The sequence below is a fragment of the Xyrauchen texanus genome, chromosome 30 (genome assembly GCF_025860055.1).
Source record: "Xyrauchen texanus isolate HMW12.3.18 chromosome 30, RBS_HiC_50CHRs, whole genome shotgun sequence".
NCBI classification, from domain to species: domain Eukaryota; kingdom Metazoa; phylum Chordata; class Actinopteri; order Cypriniformes; family Catostomidae; genus Xyrauchen; species Xyrauchen texanus.
In genome coordinates, this window is record NC_068305.1 from 29,614,808 (window position 1) to 29,630,422 (window position 15,615).

General features: G+C 37.4%; 1 protein-coding gene across 1 annotated transcript in view; it reads right to left on the reverse strand.

The window, feature by feature from the left end:
- LOC127624095 (cyclic AMP-dependent transcription factor ATF-6 alpha-like) overlaps positions 1-15,615 on the reverse strand; it is a 48,612-nt gene that overhangs the window by 8,347 nt on the left and 24,650 nt on the right. Inside the window, exons 11-15 of the mRNA XM_052098753.1 lie at positions 15,344-15,457; positions 11,845-11,944; positions 10,475-10,545; positions 9,011-9,122; positions 1,673-1,757 (exon numbers count right to left, since the gene is read on the reverse strand). Of these exons, the coding sequence (XP_051954713.1) occupies positions 1,673-1,757; positions 9,011-9,122; positions 10,475-10,545; positions 11,845-11,944; positions 15,344-15,457 (482 nt within the window). The remainder of the gene's footprint in view (positions 1-1,672; positions 1,758-9,010; positions 9,123-10,474; positions 10,546-11,844; positions 11,945-15,343; positions 15,458-15,615) is intronic.

A 15,615-nucleotide genomic window follows, 5' to 3' on the forward strand; every position in this document is an offset into this window, starting at 1 on the left:
ATTGGCTAGTGTGGCGCCGGCTTAAGAAATTCAATTCATTGGTAGATCGAATGTTGCTTTGTCGGAATGGATGGGATGCTTAAAATAGCATTGTAGAGATAACACCGCAGAGTCACAGTGTTTACAAATTTGGGTAAGGCGATCTATGAATAGTAAGATCATTCAGCTTTCTTATAGTTGTTTTTACTAGGGCTGTCAATCGATTAAAATATTTAATCGAATGAATTACATGGTGTCCCGATAAATTAATCATGATTAATCGCATAACAAATATTTGCTGAGAAAGCCCCTCATATAAATAGAATTCAATATATAATGATGAAATAATGATACATAGTTATCTTTAAATATTTAAAAATGATATATATATAAAAATTTAAGCTTTTAATCATTAATAAGACAATACAAAAAGTGGCTTTAGAACACCTACGTCAGACATGCTTGTATAGCGTCTCGGGTGCGTTGCATCATAAACATACAATTTTTAGGTCACTGTGTCAAGTTAAATATAGTTTAATACTTAGAACACATCTTGAGATCCCTTATTCGGATTTGCGCTCCATCAAGTGTTTTGAACACAAGAACGTAACGCATGTTTGTGGTGTTCTGCTGTTCAAGGGTGTTTTTCTTCACTGTAAACTGCGCATTGCCACGCAGCTGAAGTTTCACTTTGTGCCCTCTGGAGTAAACAGGTGGTACTCCAAGCTTGCATTTCTCAGGAATCTTGCATATTGCGTTCCGGGGGCTTTGCGATTAATGGTGTTAATTTTTTTAACGCAATATTTTTAGTCAAATTAATCGCACTGATTTAATGCGTTAAATCGACAGCCCTAGTTTTTAAATATTAATCTTTGATAAGAGAAAGTATTTTACCATCAAAAAGATTGCACACATACTAAAGAAGTTTTTTTTTAATTTGCACAGTAACTTATCTGTTCCTGCTACATGAATCAATCAGATGTCTAACAACCTACTCATGAATGAGTAATGAACTCACTGGAAGCGCTTGTGTACTACTACTCCTCTGTCAGGGATCTGAATTGAACATTCTCACCGAGCAGTGGTCAAAAAAAGCAATCGTGTAATCAGTGGTGAATTGAGAGTGAGCTTATCAGCATGCAGGCATAACCAGCTCTGGTCTGCGAGCAGGAAATGTCTGGGGTACAGTGGTTTTGAGTGAAGGATGTGCGCTGAAATGTAAACCAGTATCTATGTGGCCAGTCAGATGACATGCAGAACACGGCAACCATTTCTCTATTTTCAGTGACAAGACTAAAGGACTGTCATGTATTTCACTATCAGTCAGATAGGTCATTGGTTGAGATCATGTACTGTACAAAGGATGATCTGGGTAGACCAAACTGGGAACCAAGAGTCGGAGCTGGCTAGTGATGTCTGACAGAAAAGTTAACAGATGATTTTGCTCATTTTATAAGCATGAAACACGAGACAAGGATTTTGTAAATTAGTAGGGATAAACGCTATGTCTGTGATTGTGTCTGTATGTTATCTTTATCAGCATTGGTCTGATTAGGCCGATATTGGAAACAGACAATATAGCCCGTAATTTTTGTTATTGGCTATAAACTAAATTGAGTATCGTATTGGGCAATGTCTATATCATTTTAACCATATAATTCCTGTAAGATCATTCAGAACTCTTTTCTCTTACCATTGTAATTCATAGCAGGCAGCACAACAGACATTTTGGGTCGGCTTCCTTTGTTGTGGTTGGTGGCAGGAAGGAGAAGGTGATCCTGTAAACGAGAGAGGAACAGCTGTTAGTCAGCTGCAAAAATTTGTATGAGAAGAATATATTACATTGCTGTTGACTTAAAATGCAGTGGTCAATATTGAAGAAGTTTGAAGAACCAATAGAGTATATTAACCGAACGTTATTGACACACAATTTAAAAACTTAAATATGTTGGTATTCCCAAATCGCCCAGCTTTTTGTTTTGGCTGACAGAAGTGGCACCCGACATGGTCTTCTACTGTTGTAGGTATGCTATAATAAGTTAAGCGAGACGTTTAGCACCTGTTATGGAAAGCATTGGCCAGTAAAGATAAATGAGAATAGAGTCAAACATCACAATACATCAAAGTTTGAATTGCAAAGTGTTTACTTTGCAACCCATATACTGATAAAAATATATTGCCTGAATCCCTAGTCTCCATGACTGGTGCCAATGAGAGGAAAGGTGGATAAAGAGGACAAAAAACGTGAAAAGGTAAGTAAGTGTGCAGAACAGTATACCTCTCTCATCCCACAGCCAGTAATGGGACTTCCTGCAACTCTAAACTGACAGGCTCAGATGGAGCTGCAAGCCAAGGATCTCATGACCAGCTTACATAATGAGGACAATGGAAAAATTTCTAGCACAGTTTGGGATCTTACTGTAAACCCAACTCTGGGCGATCAGAGAGCTTGATGAAATGGAAAAATGAAATAAATCCTATTAACCTGCAAATACACTCCGGAGAGAGATGCAGGGGAGAAATGAAACAGAAAGAAAGAAAAGAAAATAAGACAAGAAAAAAATCACAGAGACACACACCAAGGAAAACCAAGGAAACACAATAAACAAACAAACTAATAGTTAAAAAAATTATAAAGAGAAATCAAAATCAATTTCCCAAAGTGAAGGATCATTGCACGCAGTAGGGAGATAGAGAGTTTAAATAAATGATGAAAGAGAATGTTAATTGTTTCAGTTAGAACGAGACCTTGAAGACATGCATTCCTTCAGCAGTATAACTTTTGGGGTGGGGGTGATGAACAGGTGAATTAAAATATGAAAATTGAAGCTTATGCATTAGTTCTAATGGGAAAACTCATTAGTAAGCTATGAGATTCTATCAACATTTGCATGCATTAATTTAGCAGACGTTTTATCCAAAATGACTTACAAATGAGGAAAACAATACACGTGATTCATCTTAAAGCAGCAATAACATTGAAAATGCTTCAAATACAAAGTTCTAAAATTGCTCCGAGACATGCAGGCTAGACAGGTCATCTTTTCATTCTCAACCAACCATAAAGCCCAAAGTATACTTCAATTTTGATGCAAACTCTCAGAGACTACATACAGTCTAAAGCCAGCCTGTCAAAGTATACTGTGTGCACGCATACACAGGCAGTTGGCGCATGCGTGCTACGACTGCTATGAGCTGGTGGACAATTTCTCTTTAGGAGTTTATAACCATAAAGATGTCTTTATATTCCATCAGTCTCAAGTTATACAAATGCAGATATCTCCTGACCTCCTCACACACGTGCTCTTGACGTGCATCTACCTTCGTCTTTTTACCTTTGTCTCCTGTTATTTACTGGCAATTACGTCTGACAGCAATGGCTCAAATGTGAGTACTGCCACCTCATGAATCTACTCGTTAAATAATTCCATGTGCATGTGTGTTCAAAGACACGCAGTTAGAAAAATCTGGCTGCACATGTTCAGTGCTCATGCACACTGCTGATGACGAGATTTGCGTCACACGTCCTGTATGCCGAAGTATACTTTGGGCTTACAATAGCCGCCTTTTAAAGATCCTCTAATAGCCTGTCATTTCACTGCTTTCAGGTTGCCAATGTTCATGTGCATTCACCCTCCCCAAATGCCACCAATATGGGTCCTTGACAGGAGGGGAAGGCTCCTCACCTCTGCAATTTTCCTCTGGAAGAACCAGTTGCCAAGCCATAAGATGGGGCCAAACGGCATTATGCTATCACAAAATAAACGTGCTAAATTCATTTGAGACTTTCTGGTAGAACTATATTTTCTCTAAAACAATTCATAACAGGACTGATTCATTAAGTCATGGATAACAGGCAGCGTTAGCCAGTCTAGGGAGCAGATGTGGCTTCAGTGTTGGGTAAGTTACTCTAAAAAGTAATTAATTAATTAATAACATCTTCAGTGTAATCAGATTACTGTACCAATTACGCTGTCTGAAAAGTAATTGCATTCTAAAACCCTGATCAACCTCGACCAGATGAAAAATAGCTGACGCGCTGAATGTCGTCTAATGGTCTCAGAGAATTGACCCGATTTAAATACAGATATAATACTATTTTGTTGCGAAAGGTGGAGTTTTGGCTATTCAGTGCAAGACAGTCATACTTTGAGTCAGGGGACAAAGCAAGGAAGCTTCTGGCAAGATATATAAAAAAGAGAGAGTCTTTTTCTACCATTCCCTCTACCATTGAAATCTACTAATTGTGAAATATTTACCTCAGCCACTAATATTAATAATGGTTTTAAAGAATTCCATCTTGATCTTTATAGTTTCACATCTTCGTCTACTGAAGAGGAAATTAGAATCTTTGTGGAACCATTAGAACTTCCTAAACTGTTGGCTGAGAAAACAATTCTCTTGATTCTGAGATAAACTTGGAGGAGCTTGGTGAGGTAATTAAGGATTTTCCTACAGGCAAGGCTCCAGGGCCAGATGGCTGCTGAATTTTGTAGATCTTATGCTACAGAACTGGCTCCACTCTTGCTAGAAGCTGATACGGAATCATTAAAGAATGGAAAGCTTCCGCCAACCATGACACAAGCCTGGATCAGTCTGATTCTTGAAAAGGACAAAGATCCAAGTGAGTGTAAGAGATACCATCCAATATCCCTGATCCAGCTAGAAGTTAAAATATTGTCAAATATTTTGGCTAACCGAATATTTTATGTTATGACATCTCTTAAACATATAGATCAGGTGGGGTTTATTTGGGGCTGTATCTCTTCTGATAATATTAGGCGTTTCATCAATATCATGTGGTCGGTGGCAAATGATCAGACTCCGGTTGCTGTTATCTCTCTTGATGCCGAAAAGGTTTTAATTATTTAATTATTTTAATTATGGTTGAATGGGATTATCTTTTTAAGATTTTGAAAATGTATGGGTTCAGGAATATTTTTATTGGATGGATTAAGTTACTTTATAGACACCCAGTAGTGGCGGTACAAACAAATGGATTCATTTCAGAATATTTAACTCTGGATAGGGGCACCCGGCAGGGTTACCCTCTTTCCCACTAATGGTTCTGTCTTGCCCTGGAACCATTAGCAGCCACAATAAAAAAGCAGGATGATTTTCCAGGGGTGATAGTGGGATGTGTATCACATAAACTGTCTCCAACCCCACTAGATCTATGCCTTGTCTCCACAGAATTATTAATGCCTTTTCTAAGTTCTTGGGTTACAGAGTTAATTGGTCTAAATCCAAAGCTTTGGGTCTAACAGCATACTGCCTGGTAACAGCTATTCAGCCAGGTGCCTTTCAGTGGCCCAAACAGGGCATTAAGTATTTGGGTATTTTATTCCCAGCAAATTTGTGTGATTTAGTTAGTTAATTTTGACACTTTAATAAAAAGGTTTGAGCGACGTGGGCTTCATTACATTTAATTAAATTGGTGTAGGGTGCACTGGTTGTTTAGATCAGTTTTACTATCAGATATAACTAATAATTCATGTTTATAATCAAAATACTCAAAAAGGGAAGAAGCTAGTCAAATTACTGCCGTACAAATCCAACAGTAATCTAGTTACAGTTGGCTTCTAACAACAACAATTTAACAATACTGAAGTATTACGGAGTTCTTGACGTGGCAGTGGCTTCAACACAATTATTCATACAAACAACTAGGAGTACTTATAATATAACAAGATTTATTATAATCAAACAGCAATGAACAACGCCAATACTGTATGAATATAAAACAACAACATAAAATGGAAATCCTAACTAAATTGTGGAGCTGTATGTTAGTGTATGTATGTGTGTGGGTTTGTGTCTCGATTCGGTAACAAAGACACAAAATGGCGGATTAAACTCCACGTGGGGAACTAGTTTCAAAATGGAGGATCGGTTTCAACATTGAGAACTAGGTTCAAAATGGCGAACTGAATTCAAAATGGAAACTAGTTTCAAAATGGAGGATTAGATCGTAAAGGGCGGAGCCAACGATTATTTGACTGTGGAGGGAAAGAAAGATGGCTGGATCAGAACCAGAGCAATGGAGCTAATACCACATGCGGGTGGTCATGAGCAGACACACAAAGGAACTGAACGAAACAGGCAGGAGAATTTGAAAACACCAGCCTGAGTCGGAGTAAGCATACACCCCCCTAAAGCGGCAGATACTCTGGGAGTGGCGATTACAGCTTTTGGAAAAGGTCATGAGGCATCATTGTATTACTCCCTGCTAATTCAGAGTCTGGGGGAAAGAGCTTCATCTTCTCTAAAGAGATTATGGGAGAAAGATCTAAACTTGGTATTGGAGAAGGTAGTGTGGGCTAGGATAAAAAAAAAAAAAAAAGCCAAGTTAACATCTAGAGATGCAAGGGTGCGATTTTACATCGATACTATTGGACCCCCTCTAGATTGTATAAGCTTGGTCTGAAAGACACACCCACCTGTTGTCAATGCCAATCAGAATATGGGGACACAAACTATGCTTTTTGGTGGTGTGTTAAGATCCAAGTATTTTGGTCGAGGGTTCAGAGTTTTAGGTTTAATGTACTGGGCACTCAAATTTCATTTTGCTCCAGACTCTGTATTTTAGGCGATGAGGCGGTCATTAATATAGGGGATAATACGTAAAAAAATTGGGTCCTAGCCAGTTTTATGATTGGCAGACAGATTGTTCTTACGGGATGGAAGTCGGCTGGAGCACCCTCATTTCAAGAGTGGTGCAGAGAGATGGGGAGGGTTGCAGCATTCGAGGAAATGTCATGTAGAAGGATAGGCAATTTAGATTCATTCAATAAAAACAAATGGGGAAGCTACTTAGCCTTCTTGGAGGGCGCTCGGGGAGGGGCACTGGAGAGAGAAGTGTAGTTTTAAATGTGTGTGATTATTTTATTTATTATTTCTTTTTTAAATATAAATATATATATATATTATATATAATATATATAAATATATATATATTTTTTTCTTTCTTTTGTTGAGGGTCAGGGTAGGGTTGGGGATTGGGAGGGGGCAAGGGAATAATGGGAGAAGAATGTTGATTCTATAAATATATATTTTGCTTTTCTTTGTGAATCAATAAAAACTGTTAATCAGGGAAAAAAAAGAAACAGCATGAAACTGTGAACTCCAGTTGCAGCACTTAATTAGAATTGCAACAACAGAAAAAAAAAAAACCTTTGATAAAGTCTTCATCATTCACGTTGATTGCCCATCTCCTGCTAAACAAAAGGTCACAAATTGGAAGCAAATGCATTCCCTTTATTCAGTCTTAGACAGCTAGTATTGCAACCTGATGGATCAGGCTTTGACCTTTCAATGTTAATAAATGGAGGTAACCATCTGAGGAGAGTTCTGGTGGCACTGGGTCAATATTATGAAAGTCTGACTTCCCAGTAGACTGAACAAACCTAAAGACCTAATGAAACAACAAAAACAGGGCGGTGCCTTCCTATGACTGAGCTGGTCAAATGTCTTCTGATTCAACTAATCCAAGATTTCTTAGATTTAAGCTGATTTCTTTTCTATTAGGACAGATAAAACACAAAAAATTGAAAAATTTGATGTTAAAACCTTTACAATATGAAATATGTAATTGGGAAGAAAAGGAGAGAGGTGCAGCAACTGTCACCTAATGGAATTGCAAAAATGATTACTTTTTTTAAGGTTTCCGAACACACTCCTCTCTTCTGCCACAGGTCAGGCAAAAAGACAGTCTGGGCACTAGATAGTCCAAGAAACATGGCATTGGTTGGGTCAATGTTACTACAGTATGTCAGGCTGGTTTGGATGATAAAACAAACAGAGCTTGATATGACAGTGCCATAGAGCCATAGTGTTAACACATGGGGTGAAGGCTAGAAATCTACATAAAAACACCAGTAATGATAATTCTGCCTGTATGCATAATTGCACGTGTACTTTCGTTCATGTACATGTGTGCACAAGAGAGACCACATTTCACTCTGAGGCCTGATTCATTTGAATAACTCTGAATCATGTTTTGCAAGGCAGTGCCAGTGTTTTCACATCAAAAGGGAGCCTATATGGTGACACAGTGTACAAAAAGTTTCACAGATCAGCTACGCCAATAGCATCACCAAACGAATTGGAAAAATAACAGTTTTCAAACAGGTTTCCTGAACACTCCCCATGTTTGCTATTGATCTGACAAATGGATAGTTCTGCCCATTGGTTGAGACAATGTTACTGCATCAGGCTGGTCAGGATGCTCAAACAAACAGAAGAACATTTTGAAAAAGCTAAAGAGACATATTTTAATTTAAAATCAACCTACAATGGCTTTCTTAGTGGTCATTCAAACCAAACATGTTCTTGCGAGAAACTAAATCTAGACATTGCGTAACCAGTTTAACAGAACGGAGGTGTCTTATTGTGTTTTTAAAAAATATTTTAACGACCAAAATAAGTGAAAATGAGCAATTGCATTATGGTGGATTGTGGTGGATTTATAAGCATAAAAATCATAAAAAACATGCAGTTAATTCAAGTATAATTTTAATTCCAGACCTGCTTCTTAGTCAAAACCCGGCAGCATCAAACCTGTATTAATGCATCACATCTAACATTAATTCAGTGAAGACTTCGAAAAAAATGAGAAACATACTTCTTACAATTACTAATGTTTTCCTTGTATCTGGATTAGCCATGCATGTACTGTTTATGTAGTTATTATACATAGTTGTTAAAAAAGGTCTTCATTCACAGAATGTGACATACACAACGAACAAATACTGGCAAAAGTGGTACTACTGCATTTGTTTCAAACAAGAACATTAGTTTACAGAACAGGAAAACAGATGTTTACAAAAACTTCCCATGTTCTTGCATAAGTTCAGGATTTCAGACAGGCCATGTGCTCTATTGTAGTGGAACATCTCAAGTGTCCCATTATGGATTGTGTAAGCCCTCAAACCAATTAATCATGTCCATGTGTGGCCACAGACAGAGAAAAGGTAGAAAGACAGATTGATAGGTAGATAAGACAGAGAGATAGATAGGGTGGTCAGCTTACCCGGCGGAACGAGATCACGTAGAATGTGTCCCCCCTTCTGTTGAGTTCATCAAAGAAGTCATTGTAGGTGCGGTGAGGGGCGTAGTACACCTGCAGCTCACTGCTGGGATTTCTAAATACAGAAGGAGGGAAAAAAAAAAACCACTTCAAATGTGTTTTCACCACTAATAAATAACTGACTTCTTTTCTTTAAAGCTCAAACATGAACATTTTCACAAACAAGAACATTCAATACCACTGAAAGGGCAGGGATTCTCACAAATTGTTTCAGATATGAACTAAAGCTAATACATTTAGGACGACAGGCACAGTTTTTATACTTTTCATTATTTTTACAGCAGAGACTTCTTGAGACTTCTATTCCACAGATAATAACAACTGTTGTCCAAAATAGTACTTGAACACCCGAGTCACGCTTAAAAATGGATGTATGATGTCTTTGCATTAATCTCTTGATAATATTTTCAGTAAAATATTTTCCTGTGTGAATGTGATCTTTCCTCTATTGTCAGTGTGCAGCAATGCTGAATTTTGACCTAGTGCCTGCTGAGGTCAGCCGATCTCTCTGCAGCCAATAATATGATTTACACTCAGGGAAGAGCAACTGGGCCACCCAGAAAAAAGTGAAACAAATAAATAAACAAAAAGGAATGCAAGAGTATTAATCTGCTGAGGTGTAAAACAGCAACATTATAAATCGTTAAAATTATTTAATGATTTGATATGAATACATATAAATGAATTTTAACAACAACAAAAAACCTGCCATTGAAATAGTCAACAAAAATAAATTGTATTCACAATTCTTCTTACATACACAATGTAACATAAATGAAACCGGAGATTCATGGTGGAAAAAAAAGTAGGGACTCGATTTCATAAATCAGGAATTGATTGGATTGTGGAAGTCCATCCCATTCCAGAATGGAGCCAGACCTGAATGTGAGTTTACAGTCAATTATAGAAGACTAATATCCTTCTGAAACACCACAGACACCAACTTTAATACATTTTGGTCATGGTCAAGGTGACATCAGCAAAAAAGGAAAGTTATTTCTGTGTTGGACAACATACATTTTTTTAATTATATGCACTGCTGATTTGTGCTCAATAAGAACAAAAATTAAGAAAGTAAATCATTATATTAAGAAAATAAATAGGGATCAATTTTGATTGTTTTTGAAGTCAACATGAAATCATAATTTGGGCTTTCAATGTCACTGTGTTCTCTTAAAAAATATAAATGTCAATTGTCTTCAGACATTTTCTCAGAATGCACATTAGAGAACATTACAACACTTGTGCAACTTAGCTCACATGAGCAATCAGTCTCATGAAAAACAGCATACAGGCATACAGCATTTATAAAGAAATGTAGATTCAAGAATAAACAACTCGCACAATCATGGCCACTAAACAATTGAAAAAATCTGAACAATTCAGAAAATTCTGAATGGAACTTACTTTTCAGAGGAATCTGTGTACTGGATCTGTGTCACTATCTGCTGCACCTCTGCCCTTTTCTCGGTTGCTTTCTATTGGAACAAGAACAGAAAAATGTGACTTCATTTTTCCATATTTTAAAATCATGCACAATCTCATGCATGTCATTATGCATGCTCTGATTTCTCCATACATGTGGCATACTGGGTCAATGCAGAGGCTTCTGTCAGCATGTGTTAGTCTGTTAGAGTGCATCTCCCCCAATCTTTGTTTGGTTTAGTGCCTGGCTCTAGAACGGTTCCACTCTGCGTCACATTAATGAATGTGCAGCATTACAGCACACAGAATCAGGGAAACAGCCATCTGTAAACACACCTATCAATCTCCAATCACCCAAACTCTCAGCATCCTACATGATGACAGTGTTTACACCAGTGGCTCAATCCTGGAGATGGAAAGCATGCAGGGTTCATTCTGCTTCCCAAATTCTCCCGGTAGGGGTGGGTCAAGGGAAACGGTCTCTGTGTGTGATGGTTTTGATTGTGTGTATACCTCTAAATCTAATGCATAGCATGACGTAATACAGAACTGTGTCTTTAAGAGATTTGTCTGCCTTGTCAGTGCAGTTCCCAACATAGGGCAGACCATTCAAACAGTCAACTGCCTGCACACACATATCACTTCTTTATCAAAACAAGCGGTCCATGTACCTCCTCTCACTCTTAGTTAACTGATAAAAAAAGTAAAAAGCCAAAAATGTTAAGTATTCTGAAGCAATACAATAGTTTTTGGAATCTAGTAAAGCTACTAACAGTGGTTTTCGAGGCAATAAGACTGTGTGGTAGAGACTGTAAAAAAAACAACAACAAAAAACAACTGCTCTGTCATTCTGTCTTTTCCCACTCTGAGCAGACTGGGGCAGTGATCTGTTTACTTTCCCAAGACTCCTGGATTATACTTGGTGAGAGATCAAGCTGGAGAGAGTGAGTTAAAAAGGAGTGAACAAGTGAGGAGAGCTGAGAGGGAGCTCAACCCTAATGTAAACTTATCAAAAAATCTATTTAAAGAAAATAAAGTGTTACATTCTGGTGGTTCTCAGCCACCTTTATCTGGGAAGGAGGAATGCAAACCAGTGTCAGCAGCTGAGCTGCACAGAGACAGATGTTATGCTTCAGTTTAAACAGATAGTAATGAGGCTCTTCAGCAACTGAACTGTATATTGTACCAAACTAAAAAGACCCTTAGGTCTCCATAGGTGTCTCTCTGATGCAAATTCTCTGATGAATTTTGATTGCATTTAATATTTGATTAAAAATGAGAGGAAAGTATCAAAATAAAAAATAGAGATTGACATATGTGGCTTGAATAGGAGAGATGGTGCTGGGTCATACCGGAATGGTTCTGCCCCTGTGCTGGTTGTTGCTCATGCGGCGGGTTTTGGTCCGCTCAACCTCATGTCGATGTACCCAGCCCCTTAGATCATGTGCTATCCTGTAGATATTCAAATCAGAGATAAAATATCAGATATGGAAAGATGTTAAACGGTAAAATTATGAATAATGTAGGGCTTTGAATCGCTGAAAACATTTTTTAACTACTTAATTGCACAGTTTTCTGTGATTAGTCATGATTAATCGTGATTCAATTATGATACATGATACATTACAATAAACATTAAAAAAAAATCATAAATATATTTTATACTTTGTTTCAAAGAACTTTCAAGAAATTGGTTATTCATCATTTAAATATGTTGTGTTAAAATGTGTTTTTTATTTTATTTTTATAAGTTATGTGCCTGGGTTTGTTCCTGGCATGCAGCAGATGCCCTAACCCCCACCCTAATTGGAGCATGTACAGGTGAAACTCGAAAAATTAGAATATCGTGCAAAAGTTCATTAATTTCAGTAATTCAACTTAAAAGGTGAAACTAATATATTATATAGACTCATTACAAGCAAAGTAAGATATTTCAAGCCTTTATTTGATATAATTTTGATGATTATGGCTTACAGCTTATGAAAACCTCAAATTCAGAATCTCAGAAAATTAGAATATTACATGAAATCAAAAAAAAAAAAAAGGATTTTAAATACAGAAATGTCGGCCCTCTGAAAAGTATAATCATGCATATGTACTCAGTACTTGGTTTGGGCCCCTTTTGCATTAATTACTGCCTCAATGCGGCGTGGCATGGATGCTATCAGCCTGTGGCACTGCTGAGGTGTTATGGAAGACCAAGATGCTTCAATAGCGCCTTCAGCTCTTCTGCATTGTTTGGTCTCATGTCTCTCATCTTTCTCTTATAATGCCCCATAGATTCTCTATGGGGTTCAGGTCAGGCGAGTTTCCTGGCCAATCAAGCACAGTAATACCATGGTCATTGCACCAGGTTTTGGTACTTTTGGCAGTGTGGGCAGGTGCCAAGTCCTGCTGGAAAATGAAGTCAGCATCTCCATAAAGCTTGTCTGCTGAAGGAAGCATGAAGTGCTCTAAAATGTCCCGGTAGATGGCTGCGCTGACTCTGGACTTAATAAAGCACAGTGGACCAACACCAGCCGATGACATGGCTCCCCAAACCAACACAGACTGTGGAAACTTCACACTGGACTTCAAGCATCTTGGATTGTGTGCCTCTCCATTCTTCCTCCAGACTCTGGGACCTTGGTTTCCAAATGAGATGCAAAATTTGCTCTCATCAGAAAAGAGGACTTTGGACCACTGAGCAACAGACCAGTTCTTTTTTTCTTTAGCCCAGGTAAGACGCTTGACATTTGAAGCCCATGTCCAGGACCCGCCTGTGTGTGGTGGCTCTTGATGCAGTAACTCCAGCCTCAGTCCACTCCTTGTGAAGCTCCCCACACATTTGAATGGCCTTTTCCTGACAATCCTCTCCAGGCTACGGTCATCCCTGCTGCTTGTGCACCTTTTTCTTCCACACTTTTCCCTTCCACTTAACTTTATATTAATGTGCTTTGATACAGCACTTTGAGAACATCCAACTTCTTTTGCAATTACCTTTTGAGGCTTTCCCTCCTTGTGGAGGGTGTCAATGATGGTTTTCTGCACAACTGTCAGGTCAGCAGTCTTCCCCATGATTGTGAATTCAACTGAACCAGACTGAGAGACCATTTAAAGGCTCAGGAACCCTTTGCAGGTGTTTAGCTGATTAGAGTGTGACACTTTGAGCCTACAATACTGAACCTTTTCACAATATTCTAATTTTCTGAGATTCTGAATTTGGGGTTTTCATAAGCTGTAAGCCATAATCATCAAAATTATATCAAATAAAGGCTTGAAATATCTTACTTTGCTTGTAATGAGTCTATATAATATATTCGTTTCACCTTTTAAGTTGAATTACTGAAATTAATGAACTTTTGCACAATATTCTAATTTTTCGAGTTTCACCTGTAAGGCTGAATTGCCTCCCAGTAACAGCTCGAGTCACCTTTCTCCTATCGCTGGAAGTTTTAGTAAAAAAAATAAAATAAAACAGATACAGCAATAATTGCATTAAAAAAAAAATTTACGTGTTAATCAAAAAATATCAAATTGCAGAAATGTATGAATAAAATTTCCCAGTCCTAGAATTATGCACTTCGCTTCAGTATGGTTTAGTACCCCATTTTCAAGAAATAAAGTCACACCTAGTCAAAATTGCACCCATGCATTTGTTTTATCTTCATCTTCATTTTATCAGAACATCTGCTTTAAGTAATCTCTTTTCATATTTTCTTTATGCTTCTTTCCTGATGCTTCCATCCATTTGTGTAAGCATACATGTTTTGGTGTGCAGAGTGTCTGATTGGCCAACATCAATTATGTAAAAATGCGATTTATATTCTGGAAAATACAGTATTAAAAAAAACACTTAAAACATATGGTCACCAAGAAATGGTACACAAATATAAAAACTACATAAACAGGGTTGCTGCAAATTAATAACATAAAATTTAAATAAAATTTACACAGTCAGGGGCACACATTCAACATGGCCTTAACATCACTTATCAGCAAAACAGGGATATATGCAAGTTTAAAATACTCAAGGCATGTTTTCCACATAAATATCACACTAAAATCGCACTAAAATGTACCATTATATAAATAGATACATATTAGAGGTTGGCCGATATTGGATTGTGTTGATTTGATAATGTGTTGAAATTATAATCTGCCAATAGTTTTTTAAAATTGGTAGCATATATTAAAATGTTCTTAGTCTTTTCTTCCTGTGATGGGGAGGGCTGGGGGGTTTGATTCATAGTGTGGAAAAGTGTTAAAAGTGCCACACTGTTCCAGCTGCTCATTCAAACAAATAGGAGATATAAAATGTGCACTCCTACAATAATCTACATTTTACAATAAACAATTAAAAGTAAACCGTCATATTTCATCAATGCTATATCATCAACAGTTGAGCTGCAGTGATCACTTGTCATAAATCTGAAAACACTCACAAGCCCCCCCACATGCCACGTATTCACTCAGAGATGCAGCGCATGCATTTATTTAATTAAATCATATTCTTTTGAAGTTTGATAAATCACATTAGGTCATATAACGATTCCTGTCTTTCAGCTCCCAAATTTAAGACCTCTTTAAATAAAATTATTTAAGATATTTAAGACTTTTTAGGTTCTTACATTTTGGAAAACTGAATTTAAGATGTTTTAAGACTTTTTAAGGATCTGCGGAAACCCTGATAAAAACAGAAAGTACAGAGAAATACAACAAATTACATTAGAACACCGATTGAACAACTGCTACATCTATTTTTTACCCTCTTAAAAACAGAACTCCGAAACAGAAAAAGGTTTTATTGTGTAGCTCTCAAACATTTATTTCTCGGTTAAGATCATATGGCACTGCAGATCAGTTACTTACTTCATGCACTTGGTCCTGTTGACGGGTGGATGGCAGGGAGGTGTAGTTCTGAAATACAGAGGATCCTTCTTCACCACCATCAGAGCCTTTTGTTCTGATGCCACATCTTCCACCCTATAAGAAAGAGTGAAAACAGTCTTAAAACAGAAAAAGGGGCAACATTAAAAGAGTACTCATCCACTTACATTGAACAGAAACATTCAACTAAATAGGCACTTTTGTGTTCCACGGAAAACAGAAAGTCATACAAATTTGAAATGGCGTAAGGGTGA